The sequence below is a fragment of the Bubalus bubalis genome, chromosome 11, assembly GCF_019923935.1.
Source record: "Bubalus bubalis isolate 160015118507 breed Murrah chromosome 11, NDDB_SH_1, whole genome shotgun sequence".
NCBI classification, from domain to species: domain Eukaryota; kingdom Metazoa; phylum Chordata; class Mammalia; order Artiodactyla; family Bovidae; genus Bubalus; species Bubalus bubalis.
The window spans coordinates 59954018-59978332 of record NC_059167.1 but is presented as its reverse complement, the minus strand read 5'-3'; the positions used below and the strand labels follow the sequence as shown (position 1 = coordinate 59978332).

The 24315-nt window shown below is 35.4% G+C and overlaps 1 protein-coding gene across 4 annotated transcripts in view; it reads right to left on the bottom strand.

The window, feature by feature from the left end:
• The window catches only part of MAP4K5 (mitogen-activated protein kinase kinase kinase kinase 5), a 123387-nt gene that overhangs the window by 6717 nt on the left and 92355 nt on the right, over positions 1–24315 (bottom strand). For all 4 annotated transcript variants that reach the window (XM_025295799.2, XM_025295801.2, XM_025295800.2 and 1 more), the window contains 13 exons: positions 23698–23795; positions 23490–23531; positions 22538–22622; positions 19764–19843; positions 19405–19465; positions 15782–15784; positions 15584–15698; positions 15203–15261; positions 14039–14142; positions 12135–12312; positions 7611–7679; positions 4909–5001; positions 2240–2310 (listed from right to left, as the gene is read on the bottom strand). In XM_025295799.2, the coding sequence (XP_025151584.1) occupies positions 2240–2310; positions 4909–5001; positions 7611–7679; positions 12135–12312; positions 14039–14142; positions 15203–15261; positions 15584–15698; positions 15782–15784; positions 19405–19465; positions 19764–19843; positions 22538–22622; positions 23490–23531; positions 23698–23795 (1058 nt within the window). The remainder of the gene's footprint in view (positions 1–2239; positions 2311–4908; positions 5002–7610; positions 7680–12134; positions 12313–14038; positions 14143–15202; positions 15262–15583; positions 15699–15781; positions 15785–19404; positions 19466–19763; positions 19844–22537; positions 22623–23489; positions 23532–23697; positions 23796–24315) is intronic.

Below are 24315 nucleotides of genomic sequence, written 5' to 3'. Positions count from 1 at the left end.
AAGGAGTACATCAAGGCTGTATATTGTCACCGTGCTTGCTGCTGCTGCTGCTGGTAAGTTGCTTCAGTCGTGTCCGTCTCTGTGCGACCCCATAGACGGCAGCCCACCAGGCTACCCCGTCCCTGGGATTCTCCAGGCAAGAACACTGGAGTGGGCTGTCACCGTGCTTATTTAACTTATATGCAGTGTACATCATGAGAAACGGTGGGCTAGATGAAGCACAAGCTGGAATCAAGACTGCTGGGGGAAAAATCAGTAACCTCAGACATGCAGATGACATCACCCTTATGGCAGAAAGTGAAGAAGAACTAAAGAGCCTCTTGATGAAAGTGAAAGAGGAGAGTGAAAAAGTTGGCTTAAAGCTCAACATTCAGAAAACTAAGATCAGGGCATCCAGTCCCACCATTTCATGGCAAGTAGATGGAGAAACAGTGGAGACAGTGGCAGACTTTATTTTCTTGAGCTTCAAAATCACTGCAGATGGTGATTGCAGCCATGAAATTAAAAGATGCTTACTCTTTGGAAGAAAAGTTATGACCAACCTAGACAGCATGTTAAAAAGCAGAGACATTACTTTGTCAACAAAGGTCTGTCTAGTCAAGGCTATGGTTTTTCCAGTAGTAATGTATGGATGTAAGAGTTGGACTATGAAGAAAGGTGAGCGGCGAAGAATTGATGCTTTTGAACTGTGATGTTGGAGAAGACTCTCGTGAGTCCCTTGGACTGCAAAGAGATCCAAACAGTCTATCCTGCAGGAAATAAGTCCTGAATGTTCACTGGAAGGACTGATGTTGAAGCTGAAACTCCAATACTTTGGCCACCTGGTGCGAAGAACTGACTCACTGGAAAAGACCCTGATGTTGGGAAAGATTGAAGGTGGGAGAAGGGGACGACAGAGGATGAGATGGTTGGATGGCATCACTGACTTGATGGACATGAGTTTGAATAAGCTCTGGGAGTTGGTCATGGACAGGGAGGCCTGGCATGCTGCAGTCCCGGGGGTCACAAAGAGTTGGACATGACTGAGCGACTGACCTGAACTGATAGTGAAGTATATTCTACAGATTTCTAACCACAGGACTGACACAATGCAAATAGCACTTAAGGACAATTAATCTTATGGCCGTAAAGAGGCCTGTAGGCTTCATTAAATGCAGTGGTCTGGTGACATTTAGTGACATAGGTCAGTAACTAGATAAACTGAAGACAGCTGATCTATGTCATTTTTACTTGGTAGCATTCTAATTCTGCACTCATATAAAGAGGTGGAAATAGTTATAAGTCCATAAATTTGTGAGACCTTGGTGTAAAAGAACTACATAGGTACTCACACAAATGGGAAACATTTTTGCTAGAATTAATCTCTTAAGGTGGGAGCCTAAGTCCTATCTCCTACATGAAATGTTATCCTGATGATCTCAGTAGAAGAGATTTTTGAAAACCCTTCACATCTAGGCTCTGCCACTGAACTAGCTCTGTAACTCTCATTAAGTTACTTAACCTCTCTGCCTGTAAAATAGGGAATATGAACAATATCTAACCTTACTCTGCCATGCCTTCCTCCAGGGGATCTTTCCAACCCAGGGAATAAACCCAGGTCTCCCACATTACAGGTGGATTCTTTACTGTCTGAGCCACCAGGGGAGCCCAACCTTACTTTGAATGGTACTTAAAAACCCTACTATTCTACTTGCCTTCAATACACTAATATTTGTAAAGTGCCTGGAACATAGACATCACAAGGGTTTGATATTATTCATAATTATATTCATTATGTCTTCAATGCTATAATAATAACAGCATCCTAAATGTATTTGGTATGCAATAAATACTTAGTAAGTGAGCTAATTTTCTTAGATTTTCCTTAGTCCTATGATTCAACACATATTAACTTAGAATTTTAAATATAATATTAAGAAAGCAGCTCCACATTTGTAGACTATAGAGAAGGCTTATTACCTTTAGAAAAGTTTAGTAAGCTTAGTGACCATATTTATAAATTACAAATAAGAGGACTGAAATTGTGTAAACTCATGTTTGACTATTCCTTTGGCCACTGAGAATACAATAAATACAAAACTGGGTATTTTTTGAAGGGAAAACACTGGCAATTTTGTTCTACCGGCACTAAAGGCACTAAGCATAGCAATGTGGGTTCAGAGAGAAAATGCATAAAATGAATATTGCAACAATTAAAATCTTTAGTGAGAATCACTAGAGATAATTTGAGAAATCTTACCTCATCTGATTTGAAGCTTTTACCCTGCATTCCATGTTTCCAAAAAGCCAATACACTGTCTTGAAGGCATACTAAAAAGGATAAGGGAGATCAGGACTAAAATAAGGCACAGAGCACTGCATTATACATTTTCCCTGACTGTTTTTAATCAATGATAACGTAAGGTTACTTGGTGCAAAATTCCACTGTCTAGACCATTAGTTCCCAACATTTTTGTGGCTAGGACATGCCAAAGCTCAAATAATGTATTGAGGCAGTGTCACAGAAGTTTTCTTAAGATATATTATAACAGGCATTTATTTAAAAATGGGCTTCTGATGAGTGGATATCATCACATTAATTTTTCTTTCATATACTATCTTTTGTCTTATCAGTTCAGTTCAGTTCAGTTGCTCAGTCATGTCTGACTTTTTGTGACCCCCATGAATTTTGTCTTATAAGGCTAAATAAAATAATAACATATAATTGCTTTTTTGGATAAAAGACCTGATTATTTAAATACTACCATATATTTAGAAGTAGCTATTAAGGAAGCATCTTTTATTTATGCTCATATTTTCCCTAATACAAAATTAATTTTCAAAAATAAACCTGTCTCAAAATTTAACCGTATATGAATATTTTTGATCTGTGAACCAGTTCTTATTGGAGGGGCTAGGCACTCTCAGCTACAATACTCCCCACTCTTACCCCAGCCCCTTCAGGCCTCTGGAGCCCCCTGGAACATTGCCCTGGGCCTGTGGGACCTGCTGCCCACAAGAGTGTTCACAGATCTGAGCCAAGCTTGCTCACCTTCTTGATGGCTTTGGATTCAGGAATGACCCACTTTAGGAGGGCCCAAAGTGTGGCCACCCCATGACATGCCATGTCCCCTCCTGCTCCTCATCCATCTCCCACGATTCCCTGAGGTGGCTGAAGGCTGAAAGGAAACCTGTTCTCCCTGTGCCTTGTCCATTTCTGTGTCTTGCCTGGCGCCAAGCACAGGTCTGGACCCACTGAGGCACCCACATGGGGTCACTTCATGGTTTACAAACAGAGTTGCAGGGATCCCAATTTGGGGGTGGGGGGCAGCAGGGCCTCTGGTCCTTTCCTGGCCAGAGGCTGGAGTGAGTGAGGGAGTAAGAATGAGGGAAAGAACCAATTTAATTGTTGAAGAGTTAGCCATATGCCCTGTACCAGTAAAGGTGATGAGAGAAAGTGACTGAAATTTATTATACCTCTTACTGAATACTGACTCTGTAAAAAATTAATGTAAAAATATTCTGAAGACATAATTTACCTCAATAAACATAATTTTACAGTGACAAATTATACAAATTTCACTAATCATGAAATGAAAAAACACGTAGTGGCTTTATTTTTAAAAGATGACTTAAAAGGACTCTTTTTCCCTATGAGCATCCTTGGAATTATTTCAAGATTCACTGGAAAGAAGAGATTGTAGCCTAGGAGGAACAAACTTTTGTATAACAACTAAAATTTCCCAAAACGTTTGGCACATATGAGAAAGTTGAGGTACAAGTGTGTTTCAGTTAAAATTAAGAGAATCTAAAGATCTATATGTTGGAATCTCTATTGAAAATATTAAATCTTAGGAATTAGTATGCAATATCCAGAGGAGTAAAAGAAGAAACTATTTCCAAAATTCCTTTTGTCACAGCATCTACAGAAAGTTTAGGTTTTCCGCTTAAGAAGATTAAAATTTCCAATCATAAGCAAATTATTTATATGTGAGATGTTTACCCAGAGGGATAAGGCAAAACTTTGAGACAGGGCAAAACTGCATTTGAGAAACCATTAAAATATTAAAAACAAACAGAAAATTTTCTAAATAGTGAGAAACATGTTTTTAAAAGTTATATACATTTAATTTTAAAATACACATTTTTTATGGCCTAAATAAAAATCATTTTGATTAACTGTTTTTGACTTATGGTAGAACCATATTATAGACTATTCAAAATGTTCCCACCTACAGTATTTTTTCATAAGTCCTATTACCGCTGAGGAAAATAGTTACTGACATTAATCAGTGAGGATGCAAAAAATAATAAAATATAATTTTATCATAACATCAATGATATTACAGAGTTAAACACTCATAGACAAGGAAGTAAATTCAAATGGCATAGTAGTATTTTCCAGATTCTGTGGGAAACTAGCTATTATATTTAAATAGACCTAAAAGCAAAACCACCAACACACACCAATCAGAATCTTACACGGCAAAGAATTTTAACACTGTTAATCACATCACACAAATATCTTCATGATTTGGAAAGTACTGGAAGAAGTATAATTCACTTGATGCAGCAAAGGGAACAATATGTAGAAATTTAAGAAATGATTTCAGGTTTTAAATATTCAAGAAACAACAATAAAAGATTATTACGGTCCAGACCTGCACTGTCTAATATGATAGGAACAAGCCACATGTGGCTATCTACATCAAATTTTAAATTAATTAAAATAAAAAAATTAAAATGTAGCACCAGCCATGTTTTAAATGTTTAACAAATATGATTAATGACTATTGTATTTACGAACACAGAGAACATTTCTATATCAAAGAAATGCCTATGAGACAGTGCTGGTGTAGGTAACCATTAAGAACAGAAGGAACAAAAAACCAAGCTCTCTAAATGCATTATTTTAAAAAGGAGACTTACCTACAGATTCGATGCGAAAATCAAAACTTAGCTCAGAGGCCAGTTTCTTACTTGATTTTAGTTTTCCTTGTAGATTTACAATTTTTACAAATTCTTAAAAAAGAAAAAACAAGTCAAGACTGGAAATACAAATTTGTTAAAACATGTAACTTGATATATGGATTTTACATGGATACTTTACATGGATATACATGAGCTTTTACCTTTACCTTACCTTAATAAAGTTAAATTATTTCTCTTGATTCAAGCATGCTCAGTGAAAAACTGTCATTGATACGTTCTATACAAGTAAGGCCTCCTTTGTAAATGGCAGCTCCGTTACTATTTTTTTTTTAAACATAGTTATTCAACACTAACATTCTGATTTTTTTTAAAGTGCAGTGTTTCTTTAATAGTGGTTAACTTGGTGCCTAAATATTCAGCAATACGAGTTGATTTTTTTCCCCTTACAAATTACATAACATATAAGTAATACAGCAGTATTCTTAACTTTAGTCTGTGACTAACATTCTACAGAAGTACAAGGGACAAAAAGATAGTACTCTCAAGAGTCAATTTCTTTATCAGTAAACTGTGGGATACACAGTATATGTGAATAATTCTATTTCCCTTTCGCCCATTTGTTTTTTAATTAAACCATCTCAGCTCTGACTTGGAAGATATTTTCTCTCTGCAAACTTCCTCATTTGTCTATCATGATTTGTGATTATAGGCCTATCTCTATTGCTGCTTGGTAAAACTGCTTTATACTGTATAGTTGACAATTTTTTCTGCTCCCTTAAGAGAAAAAAAACCAACTGAAGAAAGTCAACTTCCCATTTACCATGAATAGCTGGGAAATGGAAGGCTTAGTTAATCAAAGGTTTAAAAATTTTTTGAAAAAATATATAAATGAACAAAATGAAAACTAAGTATGATTTATTATCCTTGGATGGCTCAGAAGGTATTTAAGGGTTTAATGTTAAAGGTTAAACATTATTACAATTAAATTCTGATCATCTTTTTATCTGATTAATCAGTACTGAGCTTTCTACTTGTTTTGAGTAAAAAAGAATTCACTGAATTCACTTAAAAGTAACCAAAAAACACTCCAATCTTATCAGTATTCAAAGAATCAAAAAATACTTAAGGGATAATGGGAAAATGAAACATTGTGGGATTTGGTTTACTTATCTATAATATTAGATGATCTTTATGAGTCTATAAGGCAAATCCAAAAGGGAATGCTTTAGAAAAGAGAAATTAAGACAAAAATACGGCAAATTCAGTAGTGGAACAATTTTAAAAATAACCCTAAGCATCAAAGAGAAGCTTTAATAATTTTCAAATACTAGAATGAATTAAACCACAGAGAATATTGCCAAGTTTCAAATATAATTCCAAGTCTGGGAGAATTTTACTTGCAGGATTCATTGCATTCAAGTAAAGCAGATTTTAGGAATCAGAGTGCTTTGTTTGAAAAACTGAAAAAACCTGTTAAAAGTTTTTCTGCTTCTCACTGCATATATAGCACAACATACATCTATCAATAACATCTCTCCCTACATTAAAAGAATTACAACTACAGGTAAAGATCTCAAATCTATTTGTAAATTAGAATATTACACTGACAGGATTCTAAAAGTTTATGTTATATAAGTGATCATATTAGTATAATCTTCTATTTTTTCATTAATTACAATGATTTATGAAAAAACTCTCAGAATAGTTTATACAGAATTTTACCCCAAGGTTATGGCAAACTGCTCTAATATGGTTGTCCCTTGGTATCCATGGGGGACTGGTTCCTGTCCCATCAAGGAGATCGAAATCCATGGATGCTCAAGTCCCTTGAGCATATAAAATGGTCTAGTGTTTGCATATAACCTATACATCTCTCTCCATAGTTTAATATTTTAGAATATTTTTATTGAAATATAGCTGATTTACAATATTGTGTAAGTTTCAGGTGCACAGCACACCAATTCAGTTATATATACGTGTATATGTGTGCTCAGTCACTTCAGTTGTGTCCAACTCTTTGTGACCCTATGGACTGCAGCCCACCAGGCTCCTCTGCCCATGGGAGTTTCAAGGCAAGAATACTGGAGTAGGTTGCCACACCCTCCTCCAGGGGATTTTCCTGACCCAGGGATCAAACTGGCATTTCCTTCCTCTCCTTCACTGCAGGCAGATTCTTTACCACTGAGCTATGGGGGAAGCCCACGTATGTGTGTGGGGGTATATACATATCTTTTCAGATTCTTCTCCCTTATAGGTTAGACATAATATTGAGTTATAGTTCCCTGTGCTATGTAGTAGGTCCTAGATTACTTATAATACAGTAACACAATGTAAAAGCTGTATAAATAATTGTCAGGCACTCAGCAAATTCAGGTTTGTTTTTTTGAGCTTTCTGGAATTTTTTTCCTGAATATTTTCAATCCATGGTTGATTAAATAAAGGATGTGGAACCCATGGATACAGAGGGTGAACTGGACAATGTTTCCAAGTAGGCCAAACAAAATAAAGAAAAAGGTCACAGAGGACAGTACTGACAAACAGATCAATTAATTAATTACTATAATTTACGTTTTTCGTCAATAAAACACGGCTACTTAAGGTGGAAAGTCAAAATCTACTCTACTGATTCTATTAGAATCTAGTTCATGAAAAGGTATATCAAGTAGTATACTTAGAATAAACTTTAAAATAGTACTTACTGTCCAAACACACTAAAACAGTATCTCTCTCCAACTGTGTTACGTGAATGGAATCTAACTGTTGGTTGCCTTGGAGGGAAAAGGAAAACAAGGTTACAGTTATATAATATGCTTTAAAAATTAGAACTTAGAAAAGAAACACAAATTCTGATTTTTTTCTGTGATTTTAAACTAGCCTTTGAAGTTTAACACAAAAATTATATTTTGTAATTGTCTTCTCAAAAAAATGTATGTAAGTCAATTTAAAAAACAAAGTCTTAAGCAAGGCTAACTGAGAAAGGCTCAATATTATATTTAATTAATACCTCGGTTAGTTCCAGAAAGGTATATTACAAAAATAAAATGAAGCAAATGGTAAATGTGGGGAAGGAAGATGCATGTTATACAGCGATTAGATTTTGCTCTGCATTTTATAGTAGCCAATGGGAAGATGAAAACAAGATCAGTCAGGTGGGTCACAGTGTCTCTGAGATTAAAAAAAAAAAAGAAGTCAGTAATTCAGAAAAAGCAAAAGTATTAATGAAACTATGATCAGAGAGCAATTCTTCTGGTTATTGGGGTGTGACTGTAGGTTCAATTCAGTTCAGTTCAGTCGCTCAGTCATGTCCGACTCTTTGTGACCCCATGAATCGCAGCACGCCAGGCCTCCCTGTCTATCACCAACTCCCGGAGTTCACTCAAACTCATGTCCATCGAGTCGGTGATGCCATCCAGCCATCTCATCCTCTGTCGTCCCCTTCTCCTCCTGCCCCCAATCCCTCTCAGCATCAGGGTCTTTTCCAATGAGTCAACTCTTAGCATGAGGTGGCCAAAGTACTGGAGTTTCAGCTTTAGCATCATTCCTTCCAAAGAAATCCCAGGGCTGATCTCCTTCAGAATGGACTGGTTGGATCTCCTTGCAGTCCAAGGGACTCTCAAGAGTCTTCTCCAACACCACAGTTCAAAAGCATCAATTCTTTGGCACTCAGCTTTCTTCACAGTCCAACTCTCGCATCCATACATGACCACCAGAGAAACCACAGCCCTGACTAGACGGACCTTTGCTGGCAAAGTAATGTCTGCTTTTCAATATGCTATCTAGGTTGGTCATAACTTTCCTTCCAAGGAGTAAGCGTCTTTTAATTTCATGGCTGCAGTCACCATCTGCAGTGATTTTGGAGCCCAAAAAAATAAAGTCTGACACTGTTTCCACTGTGAGTGTAGGCTGGAGTTCCTTTATTAACAGGACACCAGTTGAAATAATGAACAATACTGTCAACAGTATCTTTGCAGGAAGCAACTTTCACTACTTGGCTGATAAACATCTGCTAATGTAAGTGATGACATTTTTGCAAAACATTTTTGGTAAAACTATTTTAGCCACTCAGATTGCATGAATGGCCTAGGTGAAACCATGCAAAGATTTTAGATTATTTAGAGCAGTCATTCTTAACTACATCTTTTGGGAAAACCCATAGATCCTCTCCCTTAAAAACTGCACATTTGAGCATAAACACAAAATCTTACACATTATCTTGGGGTATTTGTGGACATTCCAGAATCTATATATAGTGAAGAATCCAGATGTACAGAATTGGTAAAGTGTTGTTTCTCAGGCAATATTCGAAAAAAAAAAAAAAAAATTGCTTTGCAACAGTTAGAACTGGACATGGAACAACAGACTGGTTCCAAATAGGAAAAGGAGTTCGTCAAGGCTGTATATTGTCACCCTGTTTATTTAACTTATATGCAGAGTACATCATGAGAAACGCTGGGCTGGAAGAAGCACAAGCTGGAATCAAGATTGCCTGGAGAAATATCAATAACCTCAGATATGCAGATGACACCACCCTTATGGCAGAAAGGGAAGAGGAACTCAAAAGCCTCTTGATGAAAGTGAAAGTGGAGACTGAAAAAGTTGGCTTAAAGCTCAACATTCAGAAAATGAAGATCATGGCATCCAGTCCCACCACTTCATGGGAAATAGATGGGGAAACAGTGGAAACAGTGTCAGACTTTATTTTCCTGGGCTCCAAAATCACTACAGATGGTGACTGCAGCCATGAAATTAAAAGACGCTTACTCCTTAGAAGGAAAGTTATGACCAACCTAGATAGCATATTCAAAAGCAGAGACATTACTTTGCCAACAAAGGTCCGTCTAGTCAAGGCTATGGTTTTTCCTGTGGTCATGTATGGATGTGAGAGTTGGACTGTGAAGAAGGCTGAGCACTGAAGAATTGATGCTTTTGAACTGTGGTGTTGGAGAAGACTCTTGAGAGTCCCTTGGACTGCAAGGAGATCCAACCAGTCCATTCTGAAGGAGATCAGCCCTGGGATTTCTTTGGAAGGAATGATGCTAAAGCTGAAACTCCAGTACTTTGGCCACCTCATGCGAAGAGTCGATTCATTGGAAAAGACCCTGATGCTGGGAGGGATTGGGGGCAGGAGGAGAAGGGGACAACAGAGGATGAGATGGCTGGATGGCATCACTGACTCGATGGACGTGAGTCTGAGTGAACTCCGGGAGTTGGTGATGGACAGGGAGGCCTGGCGTGCTGCGATTCATGGGGTCGCAAAGAGTCGGACACGACTGAGCGACTGATCTGATCTGATTGTGTGCTGATGAAAATTACTAAGTACCATCCTTGGTGAAAAGGATACTGCAACAATTAATCAAAATAAGACTAAGAGAGTCTTGGAGTAGGAGTTCATTTTAATTGTTAAAACTGCTGTCAAGTCAAGGTATGGTCTCAGCAATCAACATAGCTGGGAAATAGATTAGCAATCATTTGTGAAAATGGAGAAACCTAATAAGGACAATCTCTGCTTTAGGGTGATTTGAATGTATACCCTCAGAGTTCTGGCTCTCCTCGGGAAGTAATTTTGGGTCTGCTGTAATTTTAGCCTAGACTGTGTTATAAGTGGATAGAACAGTATACCTCTGGAATTAAAAAGCAAACAACAACCCCTGAACCTCAGCCCTGCAAATTCACAAAAGGACTCACTGAATGCCCAGCCTTAAACAATGTAACCTCCTAATACAACATACAGAAGAAAGTGGTTTGCAAATTCACATTAATCATATGAAATAACTTTCTCTGCACTATTATTATATATGAACAACTTATAAACAAGTTGAGGCTGTCTGCCAAACATGATCTTGGTTTTAAAATGAACGGACCTATAACCCTTCTTTTTAGCAGTAAGTATCTAATAGGAACACATTTCTATTTGGCTTGCTTATATTTCATGATAATAAAACAATGCCATTTGCATCTTCCTGTTAGCTATACCGTGAGAGTATGCATCTAACTCAACCAAAAGCATTAACAGATTAGAAAGAAAAATGAGTGTGGGGGCGGAGGTGGGGGGAGAGTGGGGGATGGGGGGAGGGTAAAGAATATATTCCTATTTTATTCTACTGGAAATTAGCATCTGGTGCACAAAAACAGTGATAATAGTCCAAGGCATGCTGGAACTGGCTTGTACTGGACTGATAAATTTTCAGAAATTTTGCAAGTCAAATGACATTAAGCTGGTATTTTGAAATTGGCTGTGGTGAGAGTGTTTATACCACAGAAACAGGCAACTGCTATAAACGAGGCTTCTCTGCAGCCAAGAGTCTGTTGTTAAACATTTACTAGGACACCAGTAGGTCATACTGATTCTTATTCTGAAAGTGACATTAGTGCAGTTCTACATTAACTTCAATAGCTGGGATGTATAAAGAGTTCTTATAATTTAGCCTAAAGATGATCAAAAGCCAAAGATATTTAATAAGAACTTATGAAAACTTATAATAGACTTCTTCTCAAGATGATAAAGAAAAAGGGGTCAGTAATGAAATAGTTATAACTAAAGCTTGCTTGACTTCATATGTAAAAATGGCTTGATAAACCTGGGGTGACAATACACAAGTACAACAAAAACAGTAAATGGGCAGAATGAAGACCTTCATTTTACTAATTTTTAACATAAATTCTTGACTGATTTGTTCCAATTTTAAAGTTTGAAAATAAACCTCCCAATCTTTTTAGAGCTTTCACTGAGACATGTTTGATAAAATTCTAGGCTAACAAACCATTCTCAGAAAATGCAAGAGATATAATATTCCTTGTAACTTTAAATGGTAATGCTTGGAGGCCACACACGAGAAGCTTCTATTTAAGTCTGAAAAGTACTAGAACTCAATGGTTTTAGGAAGTGTAGGGGGAAAAACTGATTTAAAAAAAGTGAATTTCTTTGCTTGAGAAGTTGATAAAATCTGAAAACTATCTTAGAAAACTTATTTATTTAGTAAGTCCAAATATTAACTGACAACAACTAAGACTTTTAAATGCTGGGAATCACTAAAATTTTTCTTGGTAAAATACTTTGTATGTATCAAATTGCCTCTGGCAAACAGAGATCATAAACTGTATGTACATGATCCTCTATGCTTACTTGGGAAACTCTACTAGAAAGCCCATGCAGGTTGAACCTGTTCTGCTTCTTCTATAGACAAAAGCATTAATACTTTAACATAAAGTAAAAAAACACTTACCAGCACCAATTTCTGTAAACCATGAGGATGCAGAGTTCAAATTGATTGTCTCAAACTGAACTACCTGATTTAATTCGGTGCCTTTGCTAATAGCTACACAGACCATAGGATATTCTTGTTCTGGTATTACCAGCATTTCAAAAACATTCAAAGGACTTGGCAAAGGAAAATCAAAGTGCTGCAAGAAAAAAGGAGCATAATTTAGAAACAATCTCAAAAAAAAAAAAAAAAAAAAGAAACAATCTCCTCATTCATTCTGTTGCTGAATAAATTCAACAGAAAGGCTTTCATTTTCTTGATTGATCTGATTCTAAGAAATGACTCCCTCTTACTGGCACAAAAACAGACATACAGATCAATGGAACAGAATAGAGAGATTAGAAATAAACCCACAGACCTATGGTCAACTAATCTACGACAAAGCAGCATTATGAAAGTGGGACAGCCTCATGTAAATCAATGAGGTTAGAATACTCCCTCTTACCATATACAAAAATAAACTCAAAATAGGTTAAAGACTCACAAAAATTGTAGCAATATTTTCTTAGATCAGTCTCCTAAGTTAAATAAAGAAATAAATAAAAACAAAAATAAACAAATAGGACCTAATCGAACTTAAAAGCTTTTGCATAGCAAAGGAAACTATAAATAAAAAAGAAAATTGTACAGAATGGGAGAAAATATTTGTAAATAATGTGACCAACGAGGGCTTAATTTCCAAAGTACATATACAGCTCATATAACTCGAATATCAAGAAAAGAAAAAAACCCAATCAAAAAATGGGCAGAAGACCTAAATAGACATTTTCCCAAAGAAGACATACAGATTGCTACTAAGCACATGAAAAGATGCTCAACACTGCTAATTATTAGAGAAATACATATCAAAACTACAATGAGGTACTACCTCACACAAATCGTAAAGGCCACTATTAAAAAGTCTAGAAATAATAAATGCTGAGGAGGATTTGGAGGAAAGAGAACACTCCTGCACTACTGGTAGGAATGTAAATTGGTATAGTCACTATGGAGGTTCCTTAAAAAACAGAAAAGTGAGCTTCCATATGAACCTGCAATCCTACTCCCGGAATACCCTGGAAAAGATGAAACTAATTTGAAAAGATAGACGCACCCCAGCATTCACAGCAGCACTATTTACAACAGTCAAGACATGGGAACAATCCAAGTGCACATCAACAGATGACTGGCATAAGACGTGCTGTATATATTCAATGGGATATTATTCAGCTATAAAAAGAATGAAACATTGCCACTGCAGCAACATGGATGGACCTAGACAATATCATGCTTAGTGAAGTAAGTCAGACAAATAATACATGATATCACTTATATGTGGAATCTAAAAAACAATACAAATGAATCTATATACAAAACAGAAACAGACATAAAAAGCAAAGAAAGGGAGTGGGGAATGGATAAATAAGAAGTCTACATATACAAACTACTATACATAAAATACATAAGCAATAAGGATTTATTGTGTAACACAGGAAACTATATTTAATACCTTTAATAATCTATCATGAAAACAATCTGAAAAAAGAAATATACAACTAAACACTTTGCTCTATACCTGAAACACAATATAATACTTCAATTAAAAAAAATGACTACATCTAAATGATCATGATAAGGATCAGTTTTCCATAAACATATATTTTAGAGAATTGGCCACATTCTTCTTTATGAATGTGTTATTTCTGGAAGTTTATTAATATAAAATAAAGATGAAATCTTTAAAGTCTTAAGAACACAAAAGCCCCTAAACCAAATAAATACCTATAAATATGATCCTGGCTGGTAGCAATGGGATTCTACAATTTTAGGTTCAATTATACATTAGTGTTTTCTAAAGAAGACAATGTAAACAAAGTAATATATACCTTTATCAACATGAATTTCTGCATTGGCTCATACCACTGAAGTAAAACAATTCCAGACTGTAAAGCTCCGCAGAGGTATTTATGTCCCGTGTAAGGGTTTCTGACTAGAAAGAAACAGAACAGACACACTCAGAACACTGAATATTTTTATATGAAAACATGAAGTTTAGCTAAAAGCAACTACTGAATTATACTCACCCCGAAGCTAACTCAGTTTTCTTTATAAAGGCAGTGCTGATACATTGTTGTTGCTCAGTTGCTAAGTCATGTCCGATTCTTTGCGACCCCATGGTCTGGCCAACATTGGATAGTCTTAGGATGGGGAATAATCAGGCCATAAAGACCAACCATGCAATTTAGGGTAGGGGCTTTGGGTCATGCAGCATCACTTGACCTCCAGAAGGGCTAGAGACTGAGGTCAGCCACATGGGCAGTTGAGCATGCCTACGTGATAGAGCCCTAGTGAACCTCTGAACACTGAGGTTGTTGAGTAAGCTTACCTAGTTAGCAATGCTGTGTATTATCACACATCACTGCCTGAAAAGTAACACTATCCATACTCTATGGAGGACAACAGAAGCTCTGCATCTTGTATCTTTCCTGGGCTCTGCCCTATGCACATCTTCCTTTAGCTGATTTTAATCTATATCCTTTCCCTGTAACAAACCAAAGCCAAGAGTATAACCAATTTCAGCGATTTCTGAGTCATACCAGTGAAATTCTGACCATGAAAGTTATAATTGGTAAACTTATAACTGGTAACAGAAGTGAGAGTGGTCTTGTATGGACTGCTCCCTCTAACTTCAGAGTTGGCCAGAGTCCTGGAATAATAATGTTCATAAAGCACTACTCAATAACTGTTAAGTAAATGGTAAGTGCTAACTGAAAGCTAGGATATTAGCAGAGATAGAGCCTTAGGGACTGTGGTTAAAAAAATCTGAGGAACATTGTGCTCCGAGAAAGCATCAGGTCAGGGCTACTATCTTCAAGCGCTTTTATGCCATGTCCCACTATACATTCCTGAGCTTCAGTGGCCCCTTAACTCCTTATTTAAAACAAATATAAAGCTTCCCTTCCTTTATTTAATACTCTAAGAACTTTACAGATAATTTTAAAGATGTTAAAAGTTCTAACCATTCAGTTTGAGAAACAGTATTTACTCACCTATGCAACATTTGTGGCAGCCCTTTGTATCAGGAATCTTTGTGGTTAAAGCGAACTTTCTGTAAACACAGGACAATATAAATGTACTCTACTACAGTGGTTCTCAAACAGTGAGTGATCTGTGAATCAGTTCCATCAGAATTAGTCAAGGAGCTTTAAAAAAATCATCTTAAACTATGACTCCAAACTATATGATAGTATAGGGCCTGGGAATTTATATCATAAAACACTTATCTTTTGAACTCTATATGACATTTACTTTAATGTAAACTACCTTTCAAAATTAAGACAAAGGAAGTTTTTCAGTGGGCAAGAAGATTGGTTGCTTTAAAAATAGACACTAATTCCCCTCACTCCCAGCAGAATCAAAATATTTAGTACCTTGGTAGTATGCGATCTGGAAACCTATGAGTTTGAATATGGGCAGCTAGTCCTGGTTTTTTGGCTTGTTCAAACAAAGCAATAAGATTATGAGAGTAGAGTTGAAAGGTTTTTCCTAAAAAAGAGAAACATGTTATTTTTATTACAATTATTTAAAATAGAGAAATACAATTTTCAAGCAAAAGAAATAATAATTACCTTCTAAAATGATGAATCCAGACATGTTCAAAAAGCCAAGCAAAGTAGAAAAACATAAACAAAAATACATAGTTAGTACTACTTTGAAAGATAATAAGTAAAATAAGTTTTAGGAAAGTAACAGATAATTGTGTTTCCCAATACATAAATTAGACATATTTTGACTAACAGGTCAAAATTAGATATATTCTGACTAATAGGTGATCTGGACAGAATATATGTAAACCTTAATGAAGTGAACATAGAAAAAGAAATTGTTAAACATTTTTGCAAAATAGGCTGAGTCACGATGATGCACATGTGATTATTTCAGTACAACATGGAAAACTATATAATCACTACATTATCTTTCTGAGCTACTCCTATTTATGAATAATCTACCACATAACCTTGGATTGAAACTGTGAAAGAGGTGTTAAGATAACACTGAAATACTAAGAAAAGTAAAGCAAACTAATACTATATGCCATAGGATATAACAGGGCTACAAGTATGTGCTATCATTATTCAGGATAACTGGACTATGATTTCTATGTCAAAAACACGTATTTAATCCACATTAAAAAGGGGAAGATATGGTAAATATCTGACTCCTTACTATATATGACATGGTACTATAACAGTCCCAAATAGTATCTATCATTTTACTATGAGAAAACATGAAAAACAGTGACTTTATCCTCACAAAATTTTCTGTATCTTTTCAAAATGCAGCATTCTGCCTAACACTATACCACCCTTCCTTTCTCCAGACCCCTTTATATATAACTAGTTACCTAAGCAGCTAACACATGTACATGTATGTACACTCATGCACAGAAATGCAGACTCTTAAACAGAACGTTTTCTCTTATTGAGCAATGCTACCTATCTTCATTCAGTTCCACAGGTAATTTTAAGTGGAATTTGGAAATAACTAATTTATAGGCTAGCTTTTTCCTGCCTTTCTATAGTTATTTTATAAATATATAAAATGTACTCTGTGTGGCTTTTAAGCTTATTCACACAGACAGGTATATAAAAGTGGTTGGAGGAAAGTGACTCTATATGAATACAAATCAGAATTGTTAATTCAAATAGAATTAGGTTTATTTTCATAATATAATATGATATAGTAATATTTTATTAGATAAAAGTAAAAAAAAAACTGGGGGACTCAAAATCAAAGAGAATAAACAGTCATTTGAGGATCCTAGTTTTTAAAAAGACATTTGTGGAGAATCAAATAATATGCTCTTTGTAAAAACTGTCATTAGCTCAAATACACAAATTCCTGAAGAATCTCTACTAGGTGATGGTTAGTAGAAGAGTTTAAGTTATAAAGACTCACACACACATACCTAAAATTATGAAAATGACATATCTTAAATTAGCCACAATTCATAATGAGTTAAAACTGTATCAGCACCTATGTTTTAAAGCATGAGTAGCTGAAAGGAATACTTAATAACAAAAAGTCCGACAGTACAGTAAATAATAGCTGGGATATTATCATCAGAGTATCAAACAAAACTGAAAAAAAATTAAGGAATGTTAAAATAACTTAGGTATTCAAAGTGGAGAAAGCAATGAGTGCTATTTTAATAGATAACAGCATTAGGATTAAGGAAAGAGAAAAATAATCAACTATCTTGTACAGTGGTCCCATCACACGTATTATTCCAGGACCGCCATGCAGATACCAAAATCTGAGGTTGCTGAAGGCCCTCATATAAAATGATGTCATAAAGCACTTGCATATAACCTATGCACACCCTTCCATATACTTTAAATTATCTCTAGATTATGTATAATACCTAATACAAGTAAATGTTATATAAATAGTGACCCAGTGCCTGGCAAATTTCAAGTTTTGTTTCTTTTTGGAATTTTCTAGAATTAAAAAAAAACAAACTTCTATCTGCAGTTGGTTGAAGCTGTACATGCAGATACAGAGAGCCAACTATACTATCAGAATGAAAGCAAGTAGCGAACCTTTAGGTAGCCACTTAAATCCAAAATGTAAGAAAACTGTTTTTGGCAGGTAACGACTGGAAAAAAAAAAAGCCTAAAACAACACCTGTCTATCCCCAACAAAACAAAACAAAAAAAGCACAAACAACAAAATTAGAATAGACTGCTCCAAAACCCTTATGATTATTTTTAAGACTTTATAAAGTTTTGGTCCAAGTTGGCTAATAAATATCTGGTCCAGAATTCTGGAATATCTCTAAGTCTTCACAATTAACTAAGTACTCTTTACATCTCACTTAATCCCCCACAGCAATCTTGTGAGGTTGTTACTAAGTATCTAAATATCCTCCTAATATTACAGTTAAGAAAACTGAGAGCAGCAACATGGATGGATTTAGAGATGATCACACTAAGTGAAGTAAGTCAGAAAGAGAAAGACAAATACCACATGAATCACTTATATGTGGAATTTAATGTGACACAAAGAACCTATCTATGAAGCAGAATCAGACTCACAGAAGTAGAGAACAGACTCACTGGTTGTCAACAGGGAGGGGTAGTGGGGAAGGGTGGACTGGGAGTGTGGGCTTAGCAGATGTACGCTATTACACACAGAACATATAAACAACAAGGTCCTACTGTGTAGAGCACAGGGAACTATGTTCAATATCCTGTGATAAAACATAGAGGAAAAGAGCACAAAAAAGAATATATATGTGGAAAACTGAAATACTTTATAGTACAGCAGAAATCAATATATTGTAAATCAACTACACTTCAATTAAAAAAAATTAAAAATAGATATAATTTATGGAAAAAAAAAGAAACCTAAGGCCGAGAGACAAGAGATGGTGACTGGCTCAAAATTAAAGAGAAGGAAGCATCGAACCTGGACTGGCAACTCGTTTCATACATGATATTGTACATGTTTCAATGCCATTCTCCCAAATCTTCCCACCCTCTCCCTCTCTCACAGAGTCCATAAGACTGTTCTATACATCAGTGTCTCTTTTGCTGTCTCGTACACAGGGTTATTGTTACCATCTTTCTAAATTCCATATATATGCGTTAGTATACTGTATTGGTGTTTTTCTTTCTGGCTTACTTCACTCTGTATAATAGGCTCCAGTTTCATCCACCTCATTAGAACTGATTCAAATGTATTCAATGGGGAGGGAGGAGGGAGGAGGGTTCAGGATGGGGAACACATGTATACCTGTGGCGGATTCATTTTGATATTTGGCAAAACTAATACAATTATGTAAAGTTTAAAAATAAAATAAAATTAAAAAAAAATTCATAATTATGATTAAAAAAAAAAAAAAAAAGAAGGAAGCAGCTGGATCCTCTGATTCCTTCCCGTCAACTGCTGATTCTCAGCGGAAGGCAGGGATGGGGGCAGGAGCAGAGACTGTGAAAGAGACGGCCTCAGGGGACAATCCCTGTCCATTCAGCTGTGTAGCTCTTGGGCATGTGTGGGAAGTTCAGCTTTAACTGACTACAGGGTTCTTCCTATTCTACACCGGTCAAAAACACCTACAAGCCTTAAGGTTAACTGTACTAGATTATAATTACCCTAAATAACAACATTTTAAAGTAATATATATTAAAATTACATTTCTCTGCTTGTCCATGGTTTATTTATCATATTATTTTCATCATATACATACCTGACAATGACATTAAAGTATTGTTGATAACATAGAGCCAAGTACATTTCCGTGGAAATAACTATTAAGAAAAAAGTAGATAATTAAAACCCTCCAATTTCATTCCCTTACCCCTCAACCTCCAAATTTCAACAGTCTGAGAGAGTAGAAAAATAACTATTTCTACCTTTCAGTAAATTATTACAACCTTACAGAAAAAAATCTTCATACATGAACATTTAAAGAGTATAATTTCACCACTTTAAATATTTAAATCATAAAAATTAAAACTGGGGCCCATATAAATTGACCTAAAATTAAGATATTTCCTTTATTCAATTAGTCCAAGCTAGTTTTTTGAGTTAAAACTCCTAAATTACCTGTTCCATCGTTGCCTCATGTAGTTCATTGAGATTCAATGTATAAATACCATCTTCAGTTCCGAAAATAATGTACTGATCTAAAATAGTTGAGATAAATCACCAGACTCTTTATTAACATTTTCTGAAATCATTCATTAAAATAATGGCCTTATATTTTAATGGTATTAAGAATTAGATAGCCACCCACCCATCCAAAGAAAAATTATTTTGTAAAACCCATGCTACCTTCTTTAATTCTTTCCCCAATTCTTCATTTTTTAAAAAGTAGATATATTGTTACTAACTCTGCTTAATCTTACTATAAAATTTTTTAAAATGAAATTTTCATTACATGTCATCTTATTCAAACACAGTGAATAAATGAGAAAGGAGTAAAACTGTTAACAGATGTCAATGGATTGTCAATGTATGCTAAAACTAGTTAGTGAAAGCTTGATGAGCAAGAGGATATTTATCAAGTCTCAATGTATCTCCACGCTAGCTACCTATCAATTATTTTGGGAAATTAATTAAGCAATTACTTAGAAAGGGAAAAATAGGAACTTGACAGAGGAGAAGGTTAGTGAACACCACCTTAACCAACTGGTCAATGTTAATGTCACTAGCACTTGGACAAGTTGATACCTAGTGCCTCCTGACATGATGAACTGAGAAGAGCACAAAAACACTTCTGTGATATTCCTTCCCCCAAAATACATAACTTGATCTACACATGAGGACTCAATGGACAAACCCAAATTAAGGGACATTCTACAAAATAAGCAGCCTCAAAACATGGCATGATCAAGTGAGACAGAAAAGTTGAGAAACTTTCAGACTAAAGGAGACTAAAGGCATGATAGGCAAATCCAACACGTGAACTTGAACTAGATGTTGGCTTGGGGGGAAAAAAGAGAGGAAAATGAAAGACACTCCTGGGATAATTAAAAAAACTTACATATGGACTGCGGATTAAAAAACAGTATTATATCAATGATAAAGTTTCTGATCTTTATAATAGTACTGTGATTATATAAGAGATGATTCTTGCTCCTAGGAAATACAAAGTGAAGTATAAGGGGAAGAGGAGCATGGTGAAGTGATAAGGGGAAGAGGAGCAACTCACCCTTCAAGTGATTCAGAAAAAAAAAAATGCACATATAGATAGAAAATAGTAAAACAAATGTGGCAAAAGGATGAACACACATACTGTTGCTGCTGCTGCTGCTAAGTCGCTTCAGTCGTGTCTGACTCTGTGCAACCCCACAGACGGCAGCCCACCAGGCTCCCCAGTCCCTGGGATTCTCCAGGCAAGAACACTGGAGTGGGTTGCCATTTCCTTCTCCAATGCAGGAAAGTGAAAAGTGGAAGTGAAGTCGCTTAGTTGTGTCCGACCCTCAGCGACCCCATGGACTGCAGCCTTCCAGGCTCCTCCGTCCATGGGATTTTCCAAGCAAGAGTACTGGTTATATATAAAATGGATAACCAACAAGGATCTACTGTATAGCACAGCAAACTCTACTCAATATTCTGTGATAACCTATATGGGAAAGAACCTAAAAAGGAATGAATATACGTATGTGTGTAAATGAATCACTTTTCTGTACACCTGAAACTAACACAATATTGTAAATCAACTATACTTAAATAAAAATAAATAAACAAATAGTATGGTTTTGGTGAGGGTGTTAAAAAAGAAACTCTTGATGATTCTGGGTATATCAGAGTTTCTTGTACTATTTCTCTAGCTTTTCTGTAAGTGTAAACTTCTAGAAAAATAAAAAGTTTACAAGTATTAAAAAAAATTTGCTTACTGTTAATATTATTTTCTGTTATACTTTCTAATTATGGCACATAAAGCAGATAATTACACAACCTGTCTTTATGACCGCGTTGAAGTAGAAACAAACATTTCCAGAACAACTTCCACTGCCTAATCTCTGCTAATTCCCAGACAACCAGGTTGGCTCCTCTCTTCTTTGCAACAAGGTGAGTATTATGAGTATTTTATGTTATAAATGATCACACTGAGAACCAGAGGTATTAAGTATCTTTTCCAAGTCACACAGTAATGACAGCTAGGGAACTCAACCCATATATATTTGATTCCAAATTTTCCCCATGTGTTATGCTTCCTCACTTTAAAATCACACAGCCTAAATTTTTAAGAGTAAATTTTACTTTATCAGTTCAGACTTTCAAAAACATTATAATAATACAACGAATTCTTGAATATACTTCATGCAGATTCCACAAATGTCAACATTTGCTACTTTTGTTTTTATCCTTCTCTCTGCACACACATTTCCCCCCTTTCCTGAATTAAGTTATAAGCCTGATATCCCTGTATTCCTAAATATTTGTGTGCATTTCTTAAAAAAAAAAAAAAAAAGGTCTTACATAACTACAGAAAAATGATCAAAATCAGGATATATCAAAATCAGGGAATCAGGATATTCAGGACACTGAAGCAATATATTATCTAATATCTTGACTCTGAGATTATCAATTGGCCCAGTACTGTCTTTGTAAATAAAAGAAAAATGCCAAATTATGGTTGCAATCAGTTGTGATGCTCTTTCATCTCTTTTAATCAGGAATTGTTCTTGTATGCTCTAAAATTCTAACGCTTTTGGACCAAAACTGTTTACCTATTTAGGTTGTTACACATACTATTTAGTCTCTAGGCTGTATTTTTTAAAGTAAAAAGCCCTCAGTTCAGTGATCATAAAAATCCTTTCCAATAATAAATACTTTGTTAGAAAGGTATATAAAAGTTTCAGAAATGTTACCTTTTGTATCAGGATGTATCCAAGATGTTGCACAATTAATTTTCAAAGGGCAGCCATCAAAAACTTTGGAAAAACATGCTCCCATCTTATTTAAAAAGAAAGAAATGTTGAGTTATTCGATTAGATAATTTTTATATTCTTAGAAAATAGCTGAAGATTATTATGAAATGCTAAACTCTTATTTGCATATACTTATGGTCTCATTATAAAACAAAATTCATATTTTGATATATTGATTAACTCCTTCTATCAAGAGAGTTTCATACTCTTTCCTTGAGTAATCCTCTATTTTAGAGCAAAAATATCAGATTTACCAAAACATCTACATATATCAATGATACATTCTAGGTATCTAAGTCACAAATTATCTTTACGACTAAGATTTAATAATGCAAAACAATGACTTTATTGAGTAACATAACAGTTATATTTGCAGTTTACCTCCATAATAGTGATGAGACAAAAAGACTAATATTTAAGCTTAACTTCTACTGTATAAAAAGAAACAATTTAAAAGGCACCCATTCTTATGACTGGCTGAACTACAGTACAGAGAGGATCTACTGAAAGGCCAGAGAACAGAAGCTTCTGTGTTCCTGTCCACTGTTTATAGTTCAATGTAAAAATGACTTCAGGCATAGAAAGATATTTAACCCACATAATGAAGAGGATACAATACTATTAATATCATCACATTAAAGTGAAATTGGCCTTTGTAGGCTAATTGAAGAAGTCAACTCTCCATATTTATAAAAATGGAAATTCACCCAACTCTAACTAACTGACTCAAATAAGGGTACACGATTGGATTCACGGTATATTCAAATGAATTTGACGCCTCAGTATTTTATGAATCCTTCCTTTCAGCACCTTACGATACTCGACAGCAAATAAACTATTTTCAGCTTCTAAAGAAAAACTGACAAATGGTTCAAATAAAAATATTCCTTACCAGTACTTTTGGGGTTGGTGGAAGGCCATTGATAACTGGTTTCTGTGGGAAAAAAAATTTGTAATACTGTAAGACCTCTTAAAGCCTTAAAAAAAAAACTTTATACATTTAGAAGTCCAGTTATTCCAAGTCTTGAATTAAATAGACTATGCTCCTTATATGATACAGTATTAGTTACAACTAATCACCAAATGCCTGTTATACATACAGGGAAATCCCGCTTGTCCTTTTTTCGTGGTAACTGCGGTGCTTGTGCTGATCCTTCTGTGTTTTCACTCATCAATTTTGAAATACCATCTCCATTTCCTAAAGAGAATCACAGTTAGAAGTTGAATGACCATACAAATAAAAAACTTACTTTAAAAATAATTTCCCTTTCCCCTCAGTACTTGTTTTGCATTTGGGTGATCCTTCATTAGGAAATGTTCTCTACTTTCGGATGCGGTCAAGTATCTTTGGTGCCTTTCTGCAGATGCGGCAGTGGTAGCACAGCGACTGCAGCAGTGGTCTTAATACATGGCAACAACCACGTGGGCCTTGCCATACTCCGAGAGAGGTGAAACACGACCTGCTGATGCAGATCTTCAAGGCCTTCGGAGTTTAATTTCCCTCTACCTTTTTAAGTTCTATTTCCCAGCATACACCCTTCAAAAGCTCACACTTCTATATACTAGGCTGTACTTCCAACACAAGCTAGATTTTCTGCTTCAGTGCATTTGTTCACTTTTTTGTTCTCTATGCAAGTCTGTCAGCACTGGTTCCAACTATTAAGGCTCACCAAGGGCCTACCTCCTCTCTACCCTATCCTTCTCTCCCTCAGAGAGCT